This window comes from Anomalospiza imberbis, chromosome 7 (assembly GCF_031753505.1).
Source record: "Anomalospiza imberbis isolate Cuckoo-Finch-1a 21T00152 chromosome 7, ASM3175350v1, whole genome shotgun sequence".
NCBI lineage: Eukaryota > Metazoa > Chordata > Aves > Passeriformes > Viduidae > Anomalospiza > Anomalospiza imberbis.
This window is the reverse complement of record NC_089687.1, coordinates 32,060,940-32,088,746: the sequence shown is the minus strand read 5'-3', so window position 1 is coordinate 32,088,746 and position 27,807 is coordinate 32,060,940. Positions and strand designations below refer to the sequence as shown.

Genomic DNA, 27,807 nt, shown 5'->3' with positions numbered 1-27,807 from the left:
TAGGACTGTACTGCTAAGGCTCTACCAATATTTCTCATTATCACAATATTTCACACTGGTTTTGTTTGGATGACATGTGTGTCCTTTATCTTTTTTTAACTTGGAGAACAGAACTGAACATTTAATACTCAAACCACTTCTGTTCTTTCAGGTTTTATATAGAGGATGAAAAAGTGGCGATTGCATTTTAAGCTTGTTGATTTTTTTCCTTTAGATGTTCTAGAGAATCACATTTATTTTTTCATGCTTGCTAATAACAACTCCTTTGCTCTGCTGTTTAGTGTGTCGTCCCCTGATCACATATTCCTTCCTATTGCAAACTGGCAGCCAAAGGAGAATCCTGAAACAGAAGATGATATTGGGCCTCTAGTTCAGCACATCTATGAGGTGATTTCTGTGACCTGGTTTCTGTGATAAATGAAAATAAATCTTTTGGTGTAGCTTTTCTCTGGAGTAAATTATGATTTTTTTTTTCTTTTGTCATGCATGTAAGGAGGGATTTAATTTTTTTAATACTGGGCCAATAACTGGCATATCCAAGAAGGGCTGGAATGCCTGAAAACAGTGTAACAGGGCTTGATTACCTAACTACACGTATTTTATTTTCTTGCCTTTTAAAATCGAGATAAAACATTTGAAGTAATGTGAGCTCAGGAAATAGCTCATGGCTTTAAATTATTGTACTCTTATCTGTTCTGAATCACTACTCTAAATTCTTTTGCTGTGGGGAAAAAAAAAGTATTTAAAATTTCCTTTAAAGAATTAACACAGATTTCATCTCGATTGTTTAATTAAGCAAAACTTACTGAGAGAGCTGTGTGAATATTAATAGTTAAAAGTTTTGCCACTTTTAGGTAAAGTTTTGATGCTGTTGCCATAAGTGGTTGGGGTGGGGGTAGTGGCAGTATCACATTTGTAGCTCAAATATAAAGTAACAACCATATGCACATTAACAGAGAAAGTAGCATTATTTTTTACATCTGTAAATTTTATTTTCATAATCAGCTGAGGAACAACGGTCCAAGTGCATTCAGCAAGGTGATGATGACTCTGCAGTGGCCTTACAAATACAAAAACAACACACTGTTGTACATCATGCAGTATGAAATTGATGGTCCCATGAACTGCACTTCTGACATGGAAATCAACCCACTGAAAATTAAGGTAAGCAGGACTTTCCCTTTGAGTGGAATGAAGTATGTTTGGTTGTTTTGTAAGTGCTCAAAATAGCCAAATCCCTGAGAACATGACAAACTGAGATAGTTTTTCATCTGTGGCTGACAAATAAGTCCACACTTTTCCACAGCACATGTCAATGTATACAGCAGGTGAAGTAAAAGGTAAACAGCAGCTCAAAATTGTCAACTCAAAGATCAATTTGTCTTGTTTCTTTTTATTGTGGGGGTTTCTTCCTCTTTTTTTTAACTCCAAGGCTGCTCTATATGAGTTCTGAGTCCAAAGCAATAGAATTACAATGAATGTGGTCACGAACTAAAACCTAAAACAAACCAGATGCTTCTGGTTTATGTAAATTTTCTGGGTTGTGTTTCTTGGAAGAAAATGGTATTTTTTTTTTATATTACAATAATCTGTTTATCCAATTGGATAAATTCATCCATCTTGGATGAATTTATCTATTCATCCAAAGGTCACAAAGGACAATAGAGGTTAGCTATCACTGCCAGCAAAACATGGGATTTACAGAGCAGAAGAAACTCCTTTTTCCTGGGCTGGACTAGGCAAAGAAACACCAGATAAAACCTAGCAAGTTTAACTGAATGACAGGAGTTGATTTCTAGGATAGTTTAGAACAAGCAATAAAAGTCAGTATGTTTGTTCAAGAAAATGTCAGTATGTTAGCTCAAGGGCAAAAAAAGGACTGAGGGAAGATATTCAGTGTATAGAACAAAGAATACTTGTGTATCTTTGATAGCCAAAAAGAAACTTCAGTGAATATATAAATACAGAGTTCCTGTGTTTCTGCTCTATGATTTGCAGTGATTTTTTTTTTAAGCCAGGGTCTGAAGAATAGCTAGGATACAAAGAGAGAAACTTCCACTTAGGTATTTTCTTGGCCTTAAGCTTGAAGTCTGCAATTAACTAAGTCATGGTTTGGGTTCCCTTGGTGCATCCTAGATTTCTGCTTCCAAGGATGATGACAGGAATGAAACACTTGGCAGGGAAGACCACCGTGACCACCGCATCAGCCGGAGGGATTTGGCTGCCGTGGAGGGGGACGTGCACACTCTGGTGAGCTCTCAGCACTGAGGTGCTGACTACACACCTACAATTCTGTGCTGCTATGAGTCCTTAAAAACAAATGTACGGAAGAGTTTTCCTCCCCAAACATGACTGGGAAAAAAAATCTCTAATAGGAAATTAACATTACTGTATCACTGTCTTTGTAACTGCAAACTATAAGTAATTATCCGATACTGGAGGTTATTTATTGTATTTTTTAATATATTGTATTATTAACTGGAGGTTATTTAGTGTATTTTAATGGTTTATGGTGATTTGCCAGTGTAAGTATAAGGGTAATGTCATGTCATTTAGGACTTTTCAAATGTTTTCATACTTGGAACATCCTTCCCATTTTTATACACAGGGCTGTGGAACTGCTGACTGTTTAAAGATTGTCTGTCAAGTTGGCCACCTGGAAAGGGGAAAGAGTGCAATATTGTATTTAAAATCACGCCTTTGGACCCAAACTTTCATGAATGTGAGTGACTGCGAATATTCTGTCGCCGTTTCTGAAGCATAAAAAGTGATTTTTGTACTCACATGCAATACTAATTTTGTTTTTCTTATGCAGAAAGAAAATCAGAATCATTCCTACTCTCTCAAATCATCTGCTTCTTTCAGTGTTATAGAGTTCCCTTATAAGAACCTTTCCTTTGAAGATATTCACAATTCTACAGTTGTAAGTCATTTACATCCAGCTTGAGTTACCATATACAATCACTTCAAAATTAGTGCAAAGACAGTTATTGTTGAGTAACATTTTTATGGCTTGATATAATTTTAATTTTATCAGCTATGTGTTTAATGTATTTATTTCAGTTGTGCACATACATCTGAGGGTACAACAGACTGAAGTTGACAATATTTGTGGCTTGAAAGACTTAATTGAAAATGAAAAAAATGATGGTGAACAGTCCTCATGTTCCTGTTAATGCCATTGTTTTTAGAGAAAACATTTTACTTTAAATTTGTTTTCAACTGTAGTAGCACTTGCAGCTTGAATAATGAACTTTCATTATATGAAGCATTATATATGAACACTATATGTGAGGGTGGAAGAAAAAGACCTTCTCTGCCTCAGGGGGGTTCAAAGGGAAAGGAGACAGGGTGCAAACAGAAAGGAAGATATAGGCCACTTGTTTGGGCTGACAAATTGAAAGTTTTTGGTAAGCATTAGAGCATTAAGAGATCTTAAGGAAAAGGTAGAAAAGGATTATGATTAACTTATTTTTGAACATAATTTCTAATGCCTGTTATTAACTGGGCTATTTTTCTCTCAAGGCTTGTGGACTTGATTTTTTTTTCAAAGCATACTGCCTTTTAAGAAAAAAAAATGAAAAGCCTTTAATTATTTTTCTCTGTAATTCCAAAATATTTCCAGATTCTTATACTTCTACTGAAAATCATCAAGAATTACAGAAGACATGTTGCCATGTTACCACTGATTGCAAAAAAGCAAACCCAGGCAAAACAATCCCCAACCCCCTACCATAATTTAACTTTAAAATCCTATTAAACTTGGATCAGTGAAGTCTTTATGTCACCGAGAATCTATGGCTTTTGATTCATTCTGGAGACAAAAAACTAATTTATACTGGATTAAGATTATAATCATGATAGGATAAAGGTATACCAGATTTAAACTGCATGGATGAACTGAGCGTGTCACTGTGGTGCAAAGTGTGATTTATTGTGTTTTTCTGTCAGGTTACTACAAATATTACATGGGGCATTCAACCACAGCCCATGCCTGTGCCAGTGTGGGTTATAATTTTGGCCGTCCTAGCAGGGTTACTGCTCCTGGCTGTTCTAGTTTTTGTCATGTACAGGGTAAGTACTGTGTCTGGGGGTTGTTGCATCATTTGCTTTTCCCTACTAGTGATGTATTATTTCATATTGTACTAGCACTTTGCAGAAATGCCTTGCTCCCCTAATCATCTGAATCTGTTAAGTTTTTGGAATAACTGTAAAAGCTTTTCAGCTTTGTCAGGAAGAAGCTGAATAAAAGACCATGTCTCTGATGGTGCTGAACTCAGTTTAATTTTTTAATATATTAAAAATATTTACTGTCCTTGGAGGTCAAAAATGAGGGAAGAGAGTCGGAGTGAAAAGATATCTTAATCAGTTTAAGATCTGATCATGAAGGAAAGAGAGGATGTGTGTATGTTTTGCCAGTCACAATGCAATTCCTTAATTGTTCTCTGAATCACAGATGGGCTTTTTCAAACGTGTGAGGCCACCTCAGGAAGAACAAGAAAGAGAACAACTGCAACCGCATGAGAATGGGGAGGGAACATCAGAAGCTTAAACAGAGTTTTATCTGTAAGACATTCTGAAGTGTACACTTGCCTACATCTTGGTTACAAATATTGGCTTCCCCCTTCATGAGCAAACCCTCACCACTGCAGAGCTGCTGGTCTCAGAAGGCATCAGCACATGCCAAACAAGGGCAAAACACTTAAACCTTCCCTCCTGCATTGACGCTGTTCCTGCCTGCCACTAACGCATCTGCACTGACCCCATGGGACAAACTCCAGAGAGAGTTTGGGATTCTGCTTGCTGGGATACAGGACACATCATCCTTTCTGGTTCATGTACTGACTCTCCATGAACTGCTACACAGATTCTGCATTTGCTTTTGAAGCCAACAGCCTCCAGAGGTGCTTGCTGGATTCCGTGTTTGGTTTTGGCTGGTGTTTGTTGGAGTACACTACATTTCATTGCCTAGCTCTTGAAAGTCAGTTGCACAAAAAAAAAAAAAAAGAATGTAGCTTCTTTTACAGTACTGAAGAATGTTCTTTACCCATTAGCTCTGATGATGATTTTTTTCTCCTGCTCAAGAAACAGGAAATATTCAGTGGAATCATTCACAGCTGATACCTGTTCTGCACACCTGTTCCCCTGCCTACTCCGTCATCTGTCTTGTGGTTTCCCTCTCGACTTTACAAATACTGTTCTCCAGGTCCTGGGTCTCTTACTGTAGGGATTGAGCCTACAAGCACTAAGTGAGGGATAAAAATCTGAGGCTGATGTACTTTCCGTGGGGCTTGGGGAAAAGATTCAGGACAAGATCCCAAGACTCTGCTGTGTATTTCCACAGCGCAGGATCCAGGTGTTCCACAGAGTTCTTGGCACCATGGATGCATTCATGCACTGCCAGGGACAAGATGCTGGGCTGTGGCTGCCAACAGATGTGTCTGAGAAAACCCTTGATGTCCACAAACCAAACCTGTGCAGGGTTTGAAGGGAAGGCTGTAAATTACTTGGATTGTATTTTGGTTTCTAGCAGTAACACTGGAGGGACACTGTGTGACAGGTTACCTGGTGCACTGTAGGGAAGCTGTTAATCCTCACTTTCCCTGCTTGACCATGCCCAGGTGCAGGGTGGAGTGACACTGGGGCTGTTTAGACCAGGCTCTCTGCCAGCCACATCCATGGATCTGGATTACACCTGCACTTTAGCCACACTCACACCTCCATCACCTCCTGCCCTCAGAGAACAGTGAGTCAAATGAAGCAGGGAAGAGCTGGCAGTGCATGAGGGTTTGAAGAGTAAAGGTTGATTTGGCTTGTTGCATTTCACTCATTCATTGTTTCACTAGCTTGTTTCATTTGATTCATTCATTGTTTCAGTCCCTGCATGTTTCATTGCACAAGACATTTCATTGCACAAGACATTTCATTATGTTCAATGCATTTCATTTTCAGAAAAGACACTAAGTATTTTGATTCATTGCTGTTTTCTGAACATACCAAAAGGTCAGTGGTTTAAAGCCATGGGTTTACATCACTCAGCATATTTCCCTCACCACTGGTGTAGTAAAAGGAAGCTTCTTACACTGATTGACACAAGAGCATTGTCTATGCATTCCAGTAGACAAGGAACTGCAGAGCAGGAGGTTGTTCAGCTTGCAACCACAGGTTCTAGAGTGGACATACCTAAACCATTGCTAAGGTGTCTTCTATGAGATGTGTTTATTCTCTTTTCCAAAAAGAGAATAAATTATGCTATAAACTCCCAGGTACACAAAGGAAGACTTCTACAGTACTTAATCCAGTGTGATTTCTATGTAGACGGACTCTTAAAAGGGCAAAAACTCTGGTTTGGTTTTGTACCTTGGGGTTTTTGTTCATAGCTGCATCTCCTCCATAAATACAGCAGTGCCCACTAAACCCAGAACTTTCTGAAATTAGCAGTTTGTTTCAACTCTTATTTCTGCATCCTTTCAGAGATTTAAAATCCACCAATGGCTTTTGTTGTTAAGTCCATTCTTGCTGATCCATGATGGCATCTGAGTCCTTAAGGGAGCGAGCACTGAGTCTGGGGGGACCAGTATCTTCACCAGATATAGGCTTGCATATTTATGCATTTACATGGGTTGGGTTTAGACAGTTTGTTTAGATAAAATTAGTATACGTGAAAGGGTATAGGGCACAAATTTGCTTTCACTGAACTTCCAAGGTCTTCGGTGTGGCCAATGTTTTATTTTTGTCTTTATTTTTAGTATTGTTACTAGTAATGTAGTAGAGAATCAGGAGTCAGGCTTTGATCCTGGCCTCAAAATGTGACTTTGGTAGAACAGCATTTTCAGTTACTTACATGGGCTTGTGGTTCTCACGCTTTGTCAGCTGATTATCTGTGTGCAAGGAGATTGGTTTTACTCAGTCTTAATCTTAGTAGGGTAAGAGGTTTAAGCGCCTGCCAGACAGATTATAGCTCTAATTCCTACATGTGTGCTTTCATTACATGTACACTCCATGGTGACTTGAAATTTATTAGACTACTTGCATGTGTAGGCTTTATTAGGAGATGAAAAAGAGTATTTAAAAAAAGCATGGTCAAGATCCCTCCTGCTCACATGGATGGGATACCATAGCATTGCTAATGTCAGTGCTAACTGCATCCTAATTTTACTGGAAACTCTCATTTTGCTGATTTTCAGGATAAGAAGGTACTTTTTATTGGTACAACTACTGTAGCTGTAGAAAGTATCTTCCATTTTTGAAGTTACATAAAGTAAGACTTATTTAAGTGATTTTTATTTCTTGCCTTTTCTGCTGGAGAGTGAAAACAAATAGTTGCTTCTTCCATGTCCATTAATTTCCAGTTAGGTTAAAAAGACCACAGTAGCATATGTAAATGGAGTATGCAGGTTACTTTGTGAGCATAACACCTCAAATTCAATTTAAAGTAGCATTTGTCTTTCAGGGAGATTCCAAACTGGAAATTTTCCTGAATGGGGGTGCAGGAAACTTTTGATACTGTGTTCTAGATTTAGCAATAAGATTCCAGATTTTGTATGTACTTGTGTCAATATATATTTCATACTGACTTAGAGACATTGATGTATTCTTACAGCAAGTACTGTAGAAAGATGTTAAATCTTCTAAAGAAACTTTTGAAAAGGTATTTTAGAAGTAAATTAATGCCTTTCAATCAAAATTGATATGCATAAGGTGCATACTGGAAGCATTTAGAAAATACAAGTACAGTAACAGATAATTCTTTTGAGAGCTATGTTTCAGGAGCAGATTTTTTATGAATATAAAATCAACAGGTATGTAATTATTTAGACCATAAAAACATTTTAAAAGAGCTATCTTTTATAATGAAATTATATAAGTACTCCAGTTTGCAATTAGTGCAGCATCTCATGATCAGTATTGAAAAGTGATTTATATTACAGAATGCATATTATCTATTACTATATTTGACAATATTTAGAAAATGTAAAGCAAGGAACCTAATTTATAGGTTTACATTTCTTTCAAGAAACTATGAAATTGTGGAAATAACTTTTGTTTAAACATGACTGTAAAGTCAAATGTGGGCTATATTAACGTAATTTGAAATCTTTGAGTAAGTTTGCCGATGTTTGCCAAGTTTTCAGGGTTTATTCTGTTTTAAATCTTGATTTACATGTTGATCTCCAATTCACATAATGCTTGTGGAAACTTTCTGAAGTTTACTATGTGTGCTCTTTCTTTATAAAACATTTATTCCAAGCAAAGGTATGAAATATTTAGTTGTTTCTAAACTTGAGTCCACGCTTAAATAGTCTTAAAGGGTATTTTGAAAATACTTCAGCTATAATCAGCGTGCTCTTGGTGATTTGAAGGAATCATGCTGCACTTAGATTTTTACAGCATTTGGGTTTGCTGTTGGTTACCCTGACAGAGCCCTGCAGTATTTTTTCCTAGACCCTCCCAAACAGTCTCAGAGCAGCATTACACTGGTGAAAATCACTTTTTTTCTTTGGTCCAGACTAACGTGACCCTTTGATGTGATTCTTTATGTGCAATGCTGCTGGCTGTTAATGAGTCAGGGAAAAAAAAAAGAATTTTATTAAAAAAAAAAAAAAAGGTAATGGCAGGGCCTGGATGAGATGATTTTGGTTTGTTTCTGAGGCGTGCAGAGCTGTTAGTGCTCTGTTGGCAGTGGCCCCTGTCACAGCCAGATGCCACAGTTGGGATCATGGTTATTGGTGCACTCCTGTGGGATGTGAACTCCCTGGTACTGAGTCTTTAGCCTCGAACCCCACCTGCAATATGACGTGGTCTGACCTGGTTCACTGCCAAGTCCTCTGCCCAGATTTGCTGGCCTAAGAAGGGCCATGGTGTTTCCTTATTTGTGAGGACAGTGCTTGTGAGCATATTACAGAGCCAGCGTGCTCACTGGAGGTGATGAATTAATGCCTTTGGAAGTCTTTGATCACCCACATTGGGTGAAGCTTGATGTATATTCTAAAGTGTATCCACTACTAACTCGTGAGTCCTTCACAACTGGTACCACCTTCTTTAAGCCCACTGTGGAAAATTTGTCTAGAGACTATAGAATAATGGGGTTGAGTCTGTAGTACTACTGCTGTTTCATGTGATTGTGATATTTAGGTCTGTTTTTTCCCAGAGTGTAGAATTTTAACATAACACGGGAAATCTAACCTTTCATGCAATGACTTTCTCCAGATATGCTGCATTAAAGGTGAATAACTTGACCCTTGGCTTTTGCAAAGTAATGGAAGATTTCATGTAGCATTTGCATCTTAAAAAATCCTTGTACAGGTTTTGCTTTTCTAGTCCATGAAGGAAACCTGTGTTTGCTATGATACAAGTATGCCGAAAATGTAACTTTTTATTTCTTTGTAATGGATTTTTTTTTGCCTTTTTTTTGTGTTTGCTCGTGCATTAAATCAATAGAGCATTATTTGCACAAGCAGAAAATTAACATACTAATGAGAGTGCTGCATTTTATGTTTCTTTGTCATGCAGTAAATACTTGCAGCATAAATGGGAATATTTTCAGTTACTATGAACTTGTTTCAAAGGTCTTCGGTACATTTAAGGAGAGCAATATACATTTGAAGTCACCTTATTTTGTATTAAATTATAAATTGTGCAAAGAAGTGGGTATTGTGGCACAGTAATTTTGTACTGATATGGCATATATAGCTATTAAAGCTATGGTTTGCTTTTTAACTCATTCTTTTCATCCTAATGCAAATTGGAGTGTTTTTATTAGGTTGTATTTTTCTATGTATATATACAATTTCAAAGTACTATGATTGGGTAAATGGAAAAATATAATTATTGATTTGATTCTGATGTTTAGAATTTTGGAATAAAATACCTCCTAATCAACAGAAATTCTGTTGTAGGTTTGTTTTTGGTTTTTTTTCTTAGGTGTATTTTTTTAAAATGCATTTAATTCACCAGAAAATGTTTCATAGAATATGCTTGTACTCCACAATTATGTGCTAAATTCAAAAAGGTTACATTCACACAACTTTTACGTTCGCACCTCAAGTGGCACCTTGAGTCAAAAAATTTTGTAATCACAAGCAAGAAAAATGATCTAGTCACAGACTATATTCTATCACCATAAAACTGATTCCCAACAGAAATTTCTACATACCAGAAATAAATATTTTCGACTTTATTGGTGCCATGTTGCTGTAGAAAATGGTAACATCTTGTCCTCAGGTTAGGAAAATTTTCCTAGAGAACTGGAGTATCTTTTCTTGTTGTATTATTAGTCTAATTTTACCTCAGTGTTACATTTTTTCTGATTACCAGTCATACTCACCTGTGTGAGTGGGGTGACAGCAATATTTTGTGTCATAAAGACATACATGAATATGTTTTATTGATAAAACAAACAGTGAGAAGTAAATGTTAGTGCTTGTGACCACTTCAGAAAAACTCCAAACTAATGAGTTCCCTGGCTTGCTAGTAGACAATTTGTTAACCTAAAGAGAATAGTAATAAAGGAGACAGAAAAGATGAAGATCTGATATTTGTGGTTTAATTAACAACTTCCACTGATGTCACAGTGGCTGCACCTGATGTAAGAAACACGACAGCAGCAGTTCAGACATGGCTTTTAACATTTGTTCAATACACCCTGCAGCCAGCACAGGCCTAGCTCCTGTTAAATAAGATACCTGCAGTTGGATAGCAGCACCGTGATCACTGCATCTGCCCAAATGAATGTATTATTATTGAGAAATTAGTGACAACAGCTGTCTCATTGCAGGAATAAGGCAACAGAGTGGTTTTTCAAATTCCCATCTTACAGTGTAGCCACCTCAGGCAAAATGGTGGCCCATGCCTCGAGGTAATTTGCATTTACACCACTCTACTGGAGCTGTGCTGCTGTACTTGGACTCTTTGCACACCTGAATGACACTTAACTGCGTGCTTGGAGCATTAGTTAGTTTGTAAATGAATTGCTAATACATTAATACTTTATTGCATATCGGTACATTGATATTTTTAAATCGCCGGTTCAGGCATTCTAAAGAACATTGTGAACAATTGGAAATACTTCGAAAAAATATTTACAGGAACTTCTCATCAATATATTGTCTGATCTACATAAGGAATTAAGGTTAGTGCTGTCAGCTGCCCATCTTCTCACAAGGTATTTCACAATCAATCTGTTCTACTGCATCTTCCTGATAAACCTTCTGAAAGTCTGGTGTTGAACTATTACCCCTCTTGACAAACGCACAGGACATGCTAAGACTAAGTTTACAAGACACAAAAGCACAACACACACCTTGCAAATGTGAGAAGCAGAAGAATATTGACAGCAACATACCCCATTAATAGTGTTTGTAATTTTACACGCAGACCAGGCCTGTGTGGTACTGCTTTTGAGAGTTTTGCAGAGTCCACATAGACTGACATTTCTGTGTCATTTGTGCACACATTTTCAGCCCTGCCAGAATAGCAAATGCCAAGTTCAGTGGCTGATGACAATGGCTGTAATTTGTTTACAGTTTGAAGAGTGTGTAGCAACTTTTAAAAAGACTGCAGGGGTTACTGCTGGACACAATTCCTTAAGAAAACACTCAGGTAGTTGAAACAAATTACTACAAACATTCATTTCTTCAGAGAAAATTTGTTTAAGAAGAACATCCTGATTGTGATTATATTTTTTTCTGAAATGAATTTTATTGTGTACCCTAATTTTTCTTAGCAATTTTTCAAAATGTAGTCAGACAATTAATTTCCACATGTTACTCCCCATTTGGAGCTGCTTTCAAGAGGGCTTTTATCACACATTTAACAGATATTTTCCCCCTAGAATCTTATAAATGAATAATTGCTCATAATCATATCATCAACATCAATTTAAAATGTTCCAGCTGCCAAGTTGGTTCAACTATTCCTCTGCAAATAATTTATATCTTGTTAAAAGCTCACGTCTGCAAACATTTGGAAATGAATTTGTGATCTGCCCTTTTTCAATGCCACACCCTCCTGAACAAAGGAAGCTCACAGCAGTAGCAAGTTTTCTGGAGGCCTCTTTCTTCCACCTGGGACCACACACAGTTGCAAAGAATCCAAAATTAATTCAGTTTTAAGAGTGGCTGTGCAGGAACAGCCACTTTTCCTTCACAGTGCCCACATAAAAGGTTGAAACAGGAAGCTGGGTGAGAGGGTGTTAATTAATCAAATAGGCACTGAGCATGTCTGCTAAACTAAAAAGAAAATTATTTTTTTCTTTATGAGCTCCTGGAGGAGTTTCACATCAAATAAATGATTGTTTTATTTGCCTGGCTTTTGTGGCCCTTTGCTTCCTTTCAAGAAAGGTCCTATAAAATGAAATCAGGTTTTCATGGCAAAGGGTTTTTTTGGTGCTGATGAAGAAAAAAATGAGATTGACAGCTTGACAATAAAGAATAGTATTGAGGAGTACCTGCTAAAGAGGATGTGCATTTCCCACTGCAGCATTACCCTGCAAGCAGTGACTGGTCCAAAGTGGTGCCAATGGACTATCAGCAACTGCAACAAAAGCAAATTGTATTTTCTATGTCAATCACAAATATATTTCAAGTCATTGTTAATGGCAGTGAAATAATTACATTGTACTGTATAGAATGACATGGAGGCATAAGGAAAAATATATTTTCTTCAGATTTTATAAGACATATGTTGAAAATATGCACAGTAACTTGTCAGTTCTTCCTTTCAGTATGGGCAAATTTATACCCTGCTATAGTTTGTGACTCTATTCCTCTGTTTCTCTTTCAATGAGAAATTTTCTGCGATCTGAAATTGACAGGATTTGGCCTAGTGTGTTAGAATGTCTAAAATAAACCTTTTATTTTACTGATCTTTGTTTGTTAAAAAACAATTCAAGTAATTTCATACTTCCCAAAGAAGTTTCTGTTCACTATTTCAACATACACCGAAGATTTGGTGCTAGCCCGTTCTGCGGGTGCTTACAGAGAATGGGATGTTGGTCTCCCTGAGATCATGGCACGGGCACGCTCATCCCCACCAGTGTGAGACCCCCGTGGGGTGATCCCAGTGTGTGCTCAGCCCTCAGGCACGCAGGTGCTGCCTGCTCTGGGGCAGTTTGGTGTGTCTGGATGTGCCTTTCTTTAGGTTTTGGGGTTTTTTTCCAGCCTTACCTGCTGGGAACAACTGCAGTGGTTTTTCCACTACCCTGCCCTGGGCTGTGCGGATACACCCAGCTCCCTCCGCATCAGGCGTGTGCTCCAGTCGCTGTGACAGCCTTTAAAATGACATTACATCTCCTAAAGCCTTGATCGACACACAGGATCTCTCTGCCTCGTGTGCATGTTTGCTCCTATTAGCAGTTCCTGAAAGCCAACATTGCACTGATCAGCAGTACAGAGAATAAAAAGTTTTAGCTCTCCTGAACGCATTTTTTAGAATTAAGGATGCACACAAGTAAAATTGGAATGCGTGCACACGTGTTTGTGAGGCCAGAGAAGGGTCTGGAGCACAAGTGAGTGAGGAGCAGCTGAGGGAGCTGGGCGTGTTTATCCTGGAGAAAAGAGGGCCCAGGGGAGACCCTGCCGCTCTCCACAGCTCCCTGAAAGGAAGGAGCAGCCAGATGGGCTCTGCTCCCAAGCAATCGGTGACAGGCCGAGAGGACACAGTCTTCAGCTGTGCCAGGCGAGGTTTAGGCTGGATATCAGGCAGAATTTCTTCAAGAAAGGGGGATCCGACCCTGGAACGGGCCGCCCGCAGAGGTGGCGGAGTCACCATCCCCGCAGGTGTTTAAGGAAAGCCTGGAGGTGCCACTCAGCGCCGTGGTCCGCTTGACACGGTGCTGTTGGGTCACAGGCTGGACTCGGCGCCCTCCAAGGTCTTTCCCAGCCCGGTGGGTTCTGTGGCTCTGTGTGGTTCACCGATTCCGCAGGCGATGCTGGGGCTGCCCCGCGCAGCGCGGCCCGTGACGCTTCGCCACCGCCGGCAACAAGTGCGGGGGGCGATGCGAGCGCCGCCGCCTCGGAGCCACGACATCCCCGGCACCTGGGGGAGGCGGCCCCGCTCCGCCCCGCCCCGCCCCGCCCCAGCGCCGCCCCGGCACGTCCGTGGGCGGGCGGGCGAGCGGAGCCGCCGCAGAGCCGCCGCCGGGGCCGCGGGTGCGGAGCGCTGCGCCGGCCTCCCGCAATATGCCTCCGCTGCCCCCGGGCTGCTCGCCATGCCGGGCACCTGCGGGCGCCTCTCCGCGCTGCTCCCGGGGCTGGCGGCAGCGCTGCTGCCGATGCTGGTGATGCTGATGATGGGGCGGCCGCCCCCCGCCGCCGCCACCCGCCCGCAGCAGCAGCGAGCGGCGCTGCCCGGGGGCGCCCCCGCCGCGGCATCAGGTACCGAACCCTCCCCTGCATCACGTACCGAACCTTCCCCTTCACCGGGTACCGAACCCTCCCCTGCATCGCGTACCGAACCCTTCCCTTCATCAGGTACCGAACCCTCCCCTTCACCGGGTACCGAACCCTCCCCTGCATCGCGTACCGAACCCTTCCCTTCACCGGGTACCGAACCCTCCCCTGCATCGCGTACCGAACCCTTCCCTTCATCAGGTGCCGAACCCTTCCCCGCATCCACCTTCCTCCCCTGCGGGACGGCTGCTCTCCCCCCGCGGGGAGCCCCGGCGTGTGCGCCGTGCGGTGCCGGCCCCCTGAATGAGCGGCTGCGGCGTGGCTGGAGCGCGGTCCGTGTTTGGAGCCTGCGGGTGGGAGTGCATTGACCCGCACCTCGGGCCGCCGAAGCCTGGCCTTGGCTAGCGGGGCTCCAGGGAGTCCTGCTGGCTGGCAGGAACGGCCACAGGGAGATAGCGGAGCGTCCGTGGAATGTAAATATATATGTATGTATCATAGACGGGTATTTATTTCTGTGTATATTTCTGTGTCACTTTAAAAATAAACCAGCTGATACGTGTGCGAGCATCTTGAGCCTGTCAAATGCGTGATGGGGCTGCTGAGCTCGTTAGTTTTTGCAGCTCCTATGCAGATGCTTATCCAAGACCACGAAAATAATGTGCATATTTCAGCTTCAGGCCCTAGTTTTGCAATCAAATATTTGGGGGTACCCCTTTGCAGAACCAGAGCGAATGATGAGCTGTCTGTACTGTCGTCTGGTTTAAATAATATGTGTACAGTTTGAAGTTTAGGGGCTCAAATGAGGATAAGCCGATATTTTTCTTGCCATACTGCTTTTCACCTAAGAATTTCAAGATGATTTCAAGCATGAATTAAGACCTTTTAACACCAAGGCTCCATTTCGGCATATCACTGGAGCATATGTTTCGTTTTTAGCATATAGGCATGCTTCTGTTTCCAGTTGACTTCAGGAAGGTATAAAATGTGCTTAGTTTTAGGCAGATGGTTAATATTTTCCTGAATTGAAGCCAATTTGCAAAGCTGCCAAAGTATATTTGTTAATTAGGAAATACAAGCAAAGATATTAAATTGCAGTATTTGCTTGCAACTACTTTAAGATGTAGGACAAGTAACTAGATTTGATAGAAAATGAACAGAGTCTTAAATTTTTCTCTATACACTCTTAAAATGCCTTGATTTGCTTTCAGCTCTTTTTTGTGTAGGTTTGGGTTTGTGGTTTTTGTTATATAAACATTAAAACTGCAGCATTTTGAAGAAGGGCATTTGATGAACATCTTGGTCCTTGTTTTTCTCATTTCCACTGATGATTTTTCATTAGTTTGCTTCTTATACTTTAATAGAATATACCATTAATCACCAGCAAACACCATTTAAAAGGCATTGGCAGTATTTCTGACTTGGGCAGTGAACATTTTGCTCATTAAAAATTGAGTGGCAAAAAAAAAAAAAAAAAAAAGGACAATTTTTCTAATCCAATGATCCTCTTTGGTTTCAGGTATTGATTTATTTTCAAGAAGCTCTGTTACCTTATCTCCTTCAGTCCTGGCCAAGGTCTTTGTTGGTATCTAACATTTTGATGCCTGTTCTGTTGGTTTACTGTTGTTGTTGCATACTCATGTGCTCAGCTCTTTCTGTTTTCTTTTATTTTCTTATTTGGTATCATAGGTTCTGAGGTATGAGAACCCAGAAAGTGTCTTCTAGTCCACAGCTTGCATGTTCACTCAGTTTATGAATGTTAAAAGTTACCATTTGAGGTGGTTGTCAGCATTTGTTTATTTTAGGCTTAAATATAGTTAAAGGTTTGTTTCATTTGTTGGCTGGATTTCTAAATGATCTTGATTAATTTTTTTTCTTTTATAAAAACTGAAAGAAGCCAATGGTAGACTTTGAAAAAGATAAGCTAATTGCTGCTCTGAAACTTTTATTGCTCTGAAGACGCTGCTAGGCACCTTTTTTTTTTTTTTGTGTGGCGTTTCAGCACAGCACGTAAGCAATTTTTGCTTTATTGACATTTTGGACATTTTGTAGAAGGAGAACAGGACTCCAGATGTATACATAATGGATGGTCATGTCTCTTTCTGTTAAATGATCATCGGATGGTTCACAGCTGCCAGGTAGGCAGGATAAATGGCTGCAGAAGACTGGCAGCAGAGCCATCCCTCAGGGCGAGAGGCCACTCCTGCAGCTGCAGCTCCTGCGCTGGGGCTGCCAGGCAGCTCTGCCTTCTGCCAGCGAGCAGGAGCCTGCCCCAGCCTGGCTTTGTGCGGGGTGATGCTGACCCCAGAGCCGCCACAGCACAGGAGGCTTATCCTGCCTGCCTGGGAGGGCACAGAGCAGGGCTGGAGTTCACGTTTGACGTGTGTTCCCCTATCGATGGCCCTGTTCTGTCGGAGCTCATTACAGCGTTTTACAGATCAATTCCCTCCCGGATTAAGTGACTCCTGCCGGTGGGATTGTTGTGCTGGCCGAGGAGAGATGCTGAAGTCAGCACAGCTGTGTCTGGGGTGCGCACTCTGTGCTGACATGGAAGTGCAGCAGGGAGAAGGTAGCGGCACATCATGACTGAGAAGGGCTTTTTGTTCATCTCTTTCTTTTCCCCTAAAAGCAACAGCAAACTTGCCATTGCTAAGAGTAATAAGTAAATTCTGTAACAAGGCAGAGAACACATACAAGAGGGATGCAGTTCATGGAGTTATTCTGACTCATCTCACAGATACAGGCATTCTTCCAAATGAAAGAAGAAAATAAAAAATTTGAAGAGTGAGAGACAAGCCACTCTGGTTAGGGTGGTGATTGCTGGAGTGGAGAACCTGCCTTGGTTCTTCCTTATTCATACTGATTTTTTGCCTTTTCCACGTGGCAGTTTGGAAATCTGGGCTCTGGTGTGCAGGAGCAATTGAAGAGAAGCTACTGGGAGCTTCAGATATTCATCATTGAGGTCAGCAGGCTTGAGCACAGAATTCAGTGAATTATAGTCCTGGCTCTGATCCAGACCAATCTGGTTTTGTTTTCCATGTTCCCTTTTCTTTATCTTTATTGAGGTGCATTCTTTACAGGAGCTGAGAGTTACGTTCTTTAATGTTCATGAGACTTGGGCTATCCTGATGTGGGGCATTGTTATTCTCTTTCTAATGCAGATTTTGCTCTATAAATAGAGCAGAGACCACAAATTGAAAAAGTGATAGTTATCTGTATCAGCTCTGTGGCAGGTCTGACATGCACTGAATGAACAACATGCTCCTGCAAGAAAAAGCAGCTGTGTCAGTGGCAACTGTCACGTTACACAGGGTGACATACAGTATCTTCATGCTGGAGGTTTTTCACCATGTTGAGACATTAAATTAGACTTGAATGATATTTTAAAATAGGTGTTTTTTTTCAAGTGTAGGTAGTCCCTGTACCTTTTGTAATCCCAGTATGAACAAGAAAAACTTTGCCCTGTTATTTCTTATAGACCATGCCCAATCTGCCTCTCCTTCTAGAATTCAGGCAAAAATGAGTTTATTTGGGTTTGGTGTAGTGTTTTAGGTTGTTTTTTTTTTTTAAGCAGATGGCTTTGCATGCAATGGGGAGATTAACTTGGTTCTGTAGGGTGAAATTCAAAAGCTGTAGTAGCTAACAGTGGTGCTGAACAAAGGAGAGGGGGGATTTGGAGTTGCTATGTGTATTTATTTGTTAATGCACAAACCCCTGTTTATTGAGACAGATGAGATAAATATGTGATTGTTGACAAACCCAGAAGAAAAGTAGGGATTACTTTTTTACGTGCTGGAGACGAATTCCCTGCCTGGATGCTGCCTGTGGAATTTGATTCTGAGCCCATGTCTCAGCACTGTCTGCCTGCATGTGATGATGAGTGGCTGCCTAATGTGAAGCTGTGTTGTAGACAAGTCATTTCTGGTTCAGAGTTTTCTAAACTCTTTTGTATGTTGTCTTCTTCCTGATCATTCCAGTAGAAGGAAACTTTCTCATGCTTCATTTTTATTTAAGATAAAAGAGAAATATTTCTCCAAAACATGTGCAACTTACTGGTTTTTTAATCGTGGTGTTCCATGTTTCTTGCTGTAGACTATTTTTTTTCCTAATGACTTATATATTGGTGTGTAGCTGATACTAATACTTAGGTATTTAGAGGAGCATTTTGTTCTGGTATCTTGTTACGTTTGTCTGGGTTTGAATTTGAGCAATAACACATAATAATGCACTTAACCCCATGATGTAGTGTGACTGTCTTCTTTGTCATTTGATGGAACAATCTTTATTGTTTGCTGTCCCCCAAGCCACTGGATTGGGGATTAGTAGGGCAGCAATAAATCCAGTTTTGTTTCAGAGCTTTTGTCGCAGTCAGATACCACAAGCAAATGAGTGAGGAATTAAAAGCTGTGTGGGAGATGCTTTAGCATTCCAGTAAGGAAGGAAATTCAGTCGTTTTCATGGCTCAGCAGTTATGTAGGATACAGTTCCTGCTCAAGAAGCCAGGGCTGTCTGACTAGAGACTTCTGATCAGAGCTGGCATTATTTGTTTTGTACAAGCAGCAACACAACCCTCTTATCCTGTAGATACTGGAATATAACTGGAGTCAGGGAAAAGGTTTATTTTCAAGTTAGAAATGTTACATGCACACCCCAGCCAAATGGTTTAGTGCAAGCAAGCTAACTCCCCCTTTAGAAATCAGCTCAGAAAATGGCCTTTGATTTGCTCTTCTTTTTTCTAGGATTCCCAACCTCTGGTATTTACAATGTTGGCTTCTCAGCTAGGTGAGAAAGAATGCAAGACTTAGACATGTCCTGATTTGTTGGAGATGATGTTCTTAAGTTTCTGAGCTTTCTGTGCTGTTCTAAGACTTGGTAATGCAAAAAAATATCAGTGAGGGCATTGGGACACTGAGAGGGGGTAAAGCATCTGCAGCTGGAAATGGGAATGAATAAGGAAAAAGAAATATTCATAGATGCACGTGCTCTAGGATATAGGTCACTCAGTTGCTAATACAAGAAAAAGAGGAGTTTGGGGTTTTTCATGGTAAAGCACACATGAAAAAAAATGTACTACTTTTTTTGGTGTGGTTTTTTTTTTTTTTTTAGGAAGAGAATCTGCATAAGCACAGGGGTACCGAGGAGTTCTGAGGAGTGAGACATCTCTCCTGAGCTGAAAGCTTGCTTTCACTGAAGCCTGTAATACATTATACAGCATCATGCTCTATACTTCAGGAAGCTTGATTTCAAGAAACTTGCCTTGATAATAGCTTTTATTGTAAAGAACTGAGAGAGACAAGGTCTTTTAGCGCTCATGGAATCGGGACCCATGAATACATGGCCAAAAGTGGCAGGAAACAAGGGATTAATGATGGCAGGAAGCTACCTATTGCAAGGTGGTAGTTTTTGCAGTTCTTATTTGTTTTGCTGAAGTTTGCTTCTTGTCAGCCTGTTAGCAGAAAGAACACCATCAAAGGGCAATTGCTATGTAAAAACATTCACGGAATTACTGTCAGGCTGAGAAAAAGGCAGGTTGAGAATTTGGCATGCAGCTATCTGGGTCACTGGGGATCTGTAGCAGGCTTTCTCTGTGAACAAGCTCAGTAGATGAAGTCTTTGAAGACATAGGCGAACATCTGAGAGGAAAGTTTATTCAAAATAAACTCAATTCTTGGTGTGTCAAGCTTAGCAAAACAGCACAGGTTACTTTGTTGTCTTGAAAGCTGCATATTTTGACATCACTGTATCCATCTGTAATGAATGGGGACTTGAGGCACAGTGTGACAGAGCAGATGTGTCCTCGTCATTACTCCTGATACTGTGTTTCATTCTTAATTCATAGACTTTGCATCTGGGGTGCTGTAGGGGCACAGAACCCAGGTTCTGTGATCATCTATTTCCCTAGCACCATCAGAGTTAGTTTACTCTCAAATAACTCTTCTGTGTTCAGTAGGGCTAGCTCCTCCTGCTTAATCCTGGCTTGCCAGGGGTGCTGAAACCACCAGATCTACTCCCTCCTGCCTAATCCTGGCTTGCTGTCTCCTGCATGCTCCTAAACTGTCACCTTCCACACATAGCTGCAAGAAGGTGTATTCAGCAGGCTGCAAAGCAGCTGTAGCATTTCCTGCCTTGCTTCTCTGGCACTGGTTGTAGCAGAAAACATGAGGTTTGAGATCACTTTTCCTGCGAGGTTTGAGGGGAGGATGTGAGTGTGCGCAGCTTTACAGCCAGCAGTAGGGAAGTGTATTTGTTGGGTGAAGCTGTGCTAGGGGTTGGAAAAGTTGAAGAGAATGAATTCATCTTGCAGAGCTCCCTAAGCCCAATGTTTAGTAGGGCAGGTTTCACTCAAAATGTGCTCATTTGGAAGAGGCATTCCAGATCCCTGCAGCAGAGCTGGGTTCCTGGGAAAGGGCAGTCCTTCCAAACTCTGAGCCTGCAGCATGGAGCACGTGCTGCTGCAGCCCCACCACATCTCCCTTTCACATCTACAACAGATAGTCTGTACAGAGGGCAACCTTTGGGCAGTTTGCTGTCCTGGCATTTGGGGGGATTTAGGGCAGGAAGGGATGACTCTAAGATCTTCCATACAGGAGAACACTCATGGACTGTAGTGTGAGCAGGTTCTTGCTCTAGACCAATCCTGTGCGTGGAGGACCCTTCAAACCTTAACACAGCTTCTCAGCCAGAGTGCAGGGCTCATGTGTGGCACCAGCAGTTCTGTCCAGTGAAAAAAAAAAAAAAAAATTTGCTGTGAGCTTCACAAGCTATTCTCTGTGGTTTGTAGAAGATGTGGATAAAGTCTCCTCCAGTCTCAGCTAGACTAGCTGCCCTAACTTTCCAAATGCCACTGCATGCCCTCTGGCTGTTGTAAACACCACAGTAACAGGTGTGCAGCTCATGGCACTTGTGTGGCATCTCCCTGGTGATGTGTGGCTGTGTCTGATGTAGCTCATGGAAGCCATCTGTGTGTCCTGCTGGGGGTGACAGGCCTGGCAGTGATGTTCTTGCCTGTCTGTGTGTGCATAAGCCCCCTAAGTCTCACCAAGGGCAGGCATGAACCCTTATTCTTTCCCCTCAATTTCTTGTCCTTCTTTCTCTTCCCTGATTATGCTTCCTCCCGTGGACTCCAAGGGAGCCTCTGCTGTCTGAAAGAAGTCAGGCTGCAGGGCACAATTGTCAAAATGTGGAAATGAGGCAGTTGCAGGAGGTGGGTACAGGGTCAGTTCCTCCTGCTGGACTTCCATGTGACCCTTTCTCTAGCACTGTGCATTTACTGTTGGCAGTGCCAGGTACATAAGAAACTGCATTTCTACCAAGGGAAGAGGCAACAGGTGACCTCTTATTGAGATTACATGAAATGAATTGTGGCTTGTGGTGGGTTAGAGAGCAAAAGCCAGTTTTGTCCCTCTACCTTGTGATTTTATCTTGTCCCATTTTGAAAAATGTGGTGATTTTGGTGTGGATCTTACCTGAACCACTGGCAGCTGTACAAGTTAAGCTGCATGACAGCTGTGGTGGGGAATGTTGGGGGTTTTTTGTGTGTGTTGAATGCAATGCAGTACTTATAGGTATGAGTGTGAGGCATGCATTGAACCAATGTGCATTAGGAGGTCATGAAACAGAAGAATAGAGAGAATCTCAGAGCTGCTTCAACATGTCCCCAGCAGACTGTGGTTGAAAGCCATTTTTGATGTGACCACTGCACCCCAAAAGTGCCATGAGGTCTGTGGAGTGTCGTGGGACTGATGAGGGCTCCAGCCTGTGCCTCTGAGTGTTGGCTTGGGTGCTTTTACTAAACACAGTGTGGCTATAGGCAGATCAGTTGGAGCACTGACTCATTATGGTGCAGCTTATTTTGGAGGAAATAGCTGAATTCAGGTGGGTTTTGTTTGTTTGGGTGGGTTTGTTTGTTTGTTTCGGTGTGGTCCTTAATAGTTCATCTGCCTCTTCTGAAACTTTTTATTGTATTTCACATAGTTTTATTTTTCTTTCTCATTAATCTTTTGTCTGTATTTAATGATTGAACTTTCCCACTGGTGTGTGCATGTAACTTTCAGGGTTTTTGTTGTAGGTTATTTTAGTTTCAAGTCTGAGCAATCCTTTGATTACTCAAACTGACTTAACTTTCAGAATCATTGGTATTACTGTTTTCACTTACTGCAAGAATTATCACAAGTAATGCCATGCAAGATAAAGATAAAGTATCTTTTCACCCTATTTCCAAAATTAAGCATGGAATTTGCATCAGATGGTGAGCCCCAAATTATCATAGGATGGTGTGTACTCCAGGTAAAACTTTCAGACAGATTTGGTAAATGTATTAAAATTAGCAGCTGAAATAAGTGAAGATGATACTTGTTGGTTTTATATTCTGTGATTTGAGAGTAACTGAGGATCTGGGTGGATGTTTAGGCTGGAGGGACCATCAGGGGCATTCTTAAAGCAGGGTTGGCACTGAACTCACAGCTGGGAGCTTTCCTGTCAGGCCATGGAAGGCTTCAGGACTGGGGAACCTCTCTGGACAGCCTATTCCCATGGTTGTTTATCCTTAGAGAGAAAAGCAAATCCCTTTCCAGTCAAATCCTTGCCTGCAGTTGGTGACTGGTGCCCTGCCATGCATCTCAACAGAGCTCTTGGCCCTTTATCCCTGGGTGAGGGAGGGCTGTTGTTTAGGGCCCCCAAAACCTTTCCTGTGCAAGGTTAAACAAGGCTCACGTCCTTCATGTGCCTTCCCCTAATACATGCAAACTGGGACAAAGTGAAGTTACGTCCTCTGCTGCAGATTTGGGGCTGTTTCATAAATATGATGCATGCAGTTGGCTCAGTCTGCTGAAATAGATATTGGTGTGTAGCATGGTTATGAATCTTGGCAAAACACCAAATCTATTTATTATTAATGACTCTGCATGAGCAAGGCTCCCAAATGAAACTGATTGGGACATTCTCATGGAAGTTATTTTCTGTGAAGTAGCAAATCTGGTTGATAATTTTTATGTGCTAATCTGAGCTATTCTATTGGAGAGAAGGTCAATGATGTCAAGATATTTGAAAATATTGTCCATTTTGCTGGGATTGAGAAGGACATGCTTGCCCTCTCCACCTATTATAGACTCTAATGGGATTTTAAAAGGTTTTTTCATATAATTGTGGAAAATAATTTTCCTCTGTTTTGAAGCATTTCATTAAGAGACTAAACAGGAGAAATGAGTAATTTTATGTTGGGTAAAAGTAGGATTTTGGTAGACCGAGTGTTTAGAACAATAAAAACTGTTAATAACATGAATTATGGCTTGTGATAAATATCACAGGAGCTTATTCCATTGTTTCTGGGAGCAAAGGAGAAAACTTACTCTCACTGGGCTGGAGTAGAGAGTTTCTTTGGATTACGGACCACTGAGGTTGAGAAAATCCTCTAATTAAATTCAGCCTAAGTGAGACCCAGTGAAACATTTGTGAGACCCTGCTCAGTTTGGGTGCAGCACTGAGCAAAAGAAGTTGTCATGGCTGTTTGCCTCTTAATTAGTTGTCAGCTGCCTTCTCCCCCTCTTGTGTTTTTGTTGGGTGTTTCTTCTTAAGCACTGCCAGTAGAAAAAATCTGTCCCTCACCCTCATCCAGTCTGCTGGATTCTTCAGTGTTCCATGGGACAGATTCTCCCAGAAATACTTTAGTGGATTTGTTTTCCCCCAGTCCAGCTGGCACAATCTCAGAGGTGCTGAATGAGTCTTGAGTATTTGGGGATAAGAAGAAATTGTTTACTGCCCCGTTCGTAGCCTTGGTGTCAACAAAACCATTCCCATCATCCTAGAAAGGTTTCCATGGTGCTAAGTCATTTTCCCATTATTCCCTACAGGATTTGGGGCACCTGCTGGGAAGGGAGAACTTGTGTTTGTGCTGGAGACAACACAGCTGGGGCCTTCAGCTGGCTCCTGGAGCACTTGATCTGGTGATGAGCTGTAGGCAGGCAGTAATGATTCCGAGCAGCAGCGGCTGAGTCATTAGTGCATCCAGCACTGACACATAGCATCTGTCTTGGTTTGGAAAGACAGGTGTCTGCTAAGGAAGGCAGGAGCCTCCCCTGAAATGGAAAAAAAAAAAAAAAAAAAAGAGACCCCCTCCTTCTGAATTGTTATCATTTTGAATTTAAGGGGGGCTCTCAGGCACAAATATGGGAGCAGGAATAATAGTTCTTTATTAGGGAAGAAAATAGAAAGATAAACAATGCAGTGAACCAAAACAGCACTGACAGAGTCAGAATACAAGTTGACACCCTGGTGGACAGGGGGTTGGTACAGTCCAATTGGAATTGTGGCTGCAGTCCTCCTGGAGTGTCAGGTGTGGTTTTGTTGGAGCAGTGATCCTGTAGAAAAGGGTGTGGTCTTCCTGCAGTGGAAGAGGCAGCTGTTCCTCTGGAAAATCCAGCACAGAAAAAGCCGTGCTGGTGTTCCAGAAACTCAAGATTATATCCAGGTAGGAATGCTTGGCTCCTCCCTCTGGGCAGAGCATCTCTCAGTGGGATGCTGCAACTTTTATTTATCAGTCATGCAGTGACATTGAATAGCCCATTAACAGCAGATGTCTCCCCGGGGGGAGGATTGCTTTGTGGAACAGATAAAGAAAACTGCCCAATTAAGAGAAGAGAACTGCCACACCTCTAATGGATGGCAATGTGCCTTGCAATCTAGGACAGCATCCTGGGCCCAGAGAAGTTGTGTTCTTGTCCTGATTCCATTGTTTTGCTTTAGCCTGTGATCTGATTTGACAGAACTTTCTCTTTTGTAAAACCTTTTTAAACTCTTAGGAATAATACTTATTTAAAATGAGTAGCAATCTGCAATCATTTTTCTAATAATCTTGTGTTCTTTGTTGTTTTGTGACATTTGATCATTCACTTTACGAAACTCAACTTTAATGAAAATTTCTATATGAAAGAGACTGTAGCTTGTTGGGTGCTCTTGCTTTGTTGCTGCAATATGGATTTCCTAACTCTTGCAATAAAGAATTCCCATTCCACGTGTACAGAGCTACCCTTAGGGAATGTTGTCCTGCAAACGTTAAATTCTATTTTCTCCACATATGCCTTTATACATTGGCCTTCTTCCAAGGGATTAGAGGTTCTTTTCCTGCAGGTGAAAGACAGACATTGCAGCAGCGTTACAAATATCTTTCTTCAAGGAGTAGTGTGAGACTTTACAGCTTTAGGGCAACAAAAGTATTCTCAGACAACGGTAGTGACCAGGTTATTATTGAAAAATATCTCTGAATGCAACAGAAGTTGTCCTTTGCAATTAGTGAGTAGCGTGCACTGATGTTTGAATTTCTGTTTTGTGGGCTGTATTATTCCACAGAGTCTGTGGACGTATATCTGTCTTAGGGTTTCACAGCAATAAATGTAATGTTTGAACAGGTGCTACTTTCTTTTCCTGTGATTTTTTTTTTCCTCCTTCTGTCAAATTGAGGGTATGTTTAAAATTGCACAGTTTTTTTTTCTGCTAATTCCACTCACTAGTCACCACTAGGAATTCCACAAGATAAATGCTGTACCTGAGCCATTAGGATTAAAAAAAAAAAGACTGATGTTGCAAGGGTGCTGGAATATTCTTTCTGTCCAAGTATATTGACTGTTAGAGGGTAGGTTTGACAAATCATTCCAAGTTCTCTACAAGAAATGGTCACATTTTGTCAAGATGCTGCTGCTGACTGGTTTATTTTTGCTGTGTAAATACTGAAGGTTTAATTAGAAAGTTCATCAGTGGGAAATCCACATTGTTGGCTTATTCTCTAACAGGGATTTGCCCATTTTTCTTGAAGATGTATAATATATTGTGGGGTTCATATAAAACCCCATATTTAAAATAGAATGTTATGAAGATTTTATAATATTTCCCTCTGTACGTTTTCCCCCAGTATTCTGTAGCAAACTGAATTTTTAATAGTTTCATTCCTTCAGCTCTGATGCAGGGTAAAATTATACTGGCAGTGATTTAAAAAAAAAATGAAAGAGCAGCTTTACATGTTTGATATTAGCCAGTGAGTAAACTGAAATGAAAAAAATAACCTTATAATGGCCTCTGAAATGCCTGGGCAAAGCTGTTTTATCTTGTAGGTTTTGGGAGCTCTTTCTAGTATTTACTTGCTCATTTTATCTCTTTCACTTGCAAGTTTATCTTAATTTGAAAGGTAAATTTTATTTAAGATTTTATTATTGTAACATTAATAATTTATCTCGCTTATATAAAATTACAGAAGATGATATTTAAAATAAATGACTCCTAAACAAGTGAAGCTCTGCACATTGCAGCATTTCATCCTGTCTACTGCCTGTCTCACTTGCCCCAGGAAGGTGAATTTCTGCTTCAGTCTTCCATAGTAACCACAGCTCTGAGAACCAGGCTGGCTGATTCAACAAAATAGCAGCAAATCAAAATGCAGAGTTGCTATGGTAATTTTAATTCTCATAGGTTTATTGTGTCCTGTGAATTCCCGTGTTCTGTCTCGGGTGATGACACAGTCTGATTTTAATTTGTGAAGAAGGCACAAATGGTGAAAAAACATCTTGCAACTCCTTACCAAATGAGTACCTTGCAGCAGTACGTGCTGTGCACTTAAAATTATTCCAGTGAATTTTTTAAATTACATAAATGCCATGCAGTGTTAAAGGAATACAGAGGAAAAAAATCCCATCTACCCTTCATGGCTGCTTTCCTGTGTGAATTTCATGGTTCTTGCTTAGGTAGCCCATAAAAATGTATCATCAATGTATCATCAAGGGGAATTTTCCTTCTGTTTTCTATATCTTACCAGGAGCACTTCAAAGTGCTTGGGGGTGTGTTCCCACTGGATAGGAGAGTGAGTGGTTAGCAGCTTTATGGATTAGCCTGCTGGCATTCTGCTGCACTTCTTACAAGCAGGATCCTTCCAGGAAGGTGTTCATTGATTATGCAGCAGTAATCATTAGGGACACTGCCTATGATCATCTGGTTTATTTTATTGATTTTGCAGGACCTTAATTTTATCAAAATTTGGTTCCCGTCAACATTTGTGGAATGATTATTATGCTTATATAGTTTGTTTATGCATGTGGTATGAGACCTTGGATGGAAGTGTAACCACTTCTAATGGCAGAACACATCTGCTTGTAGAAAATGATTATTTTTGTTTATTTATTCAAACAAGTCATAAGATCAGTCCACTCATATATACAGCAGAACTTCAAATTGAAAAAGCTATATATGCCTATGCAATCATACAGATTTTGAATACTGAGGCCATGCAGATTATAAAGTAATCCAAATCCATTAAAATAATTGCAAGCATTAAAAGTTTGCATTTTTTTTTAATGTGGTGGGGTTTTTTGTCTTTTTTTTTTTTATGTGAACTCAAGGTAGTGCTGCAATCAGTGCCTGTACAAGTGCTGTGGAATGA

The 27,807-nt window shown here is 40.9% G+C and overlaps 2 protein-coding genes across 4 annotated transcripts in view; both read left to right on the top strand.

The window, feature by feature from the left end:
* ITGAV (integrin subunit alpha V) overlaps window positions 1-9,888 on the top strand; it is a 46,371-nt gene extending 36,483 nt beyond the window's left edge. Inside the window, exons 24-30 of the mRNA XM_068196400.1 lie at window positions 282-387; window positions 1,006-1,164; window positions 2,137-2,250; window positions 2,609-2,722; window positions 2,816-2,923; window positions 3,952-4,074; window positions 4,457-9,888. Coding sequence (XP_068052501.1) covers window positions 282-387; window positions 1,006-1,164; window positions 2,137-2,250; window positions 2,609-2,722; window positions 2,816-2,923; window positions 3,952-4,074; window positions 4,457-4,552 — 820 coding nt within the window. The 3' untranslated portion in view covers window positions 4,553-9,888. The remainder of the gene's footprint in view (window positions 1-281; window positions 388-1,005; window positions 1,165-2,136; window positions 2,251-2,608; window positions 2,723-2,815; window positions 2,924-3,951; window positions 4,075-4,456) is intronic.
* Window positions 9,889-14,089: 4,201 nt separating this feature from the next.
* The window catches only part of FAM171B (family with sequence similarity 171 member B), a 31,342-nt gene continuing 17,624 nt past the window's right edge, over window positions 14,090-27,807 (top strand). The window contains exon 1 of one of the 3 annotated variants that reach the window (XM_068196399.1): window positions 14,090-14,375. In XM_068196399.1, the coding sequence (XP_068052500.1) occupies window positions 14,210-14,375 (166 nt within the window). In that variant the 5' untranslated portion in view covers window positions 14,090-14,209. Of the gene's footprint in view, window positions 14,424-27,807 lie in introns of all 3 variants that reach the window. The other 2 variants (XM_068196398.1, XM_068196397.1) reach the window with 2 other exon arrangements.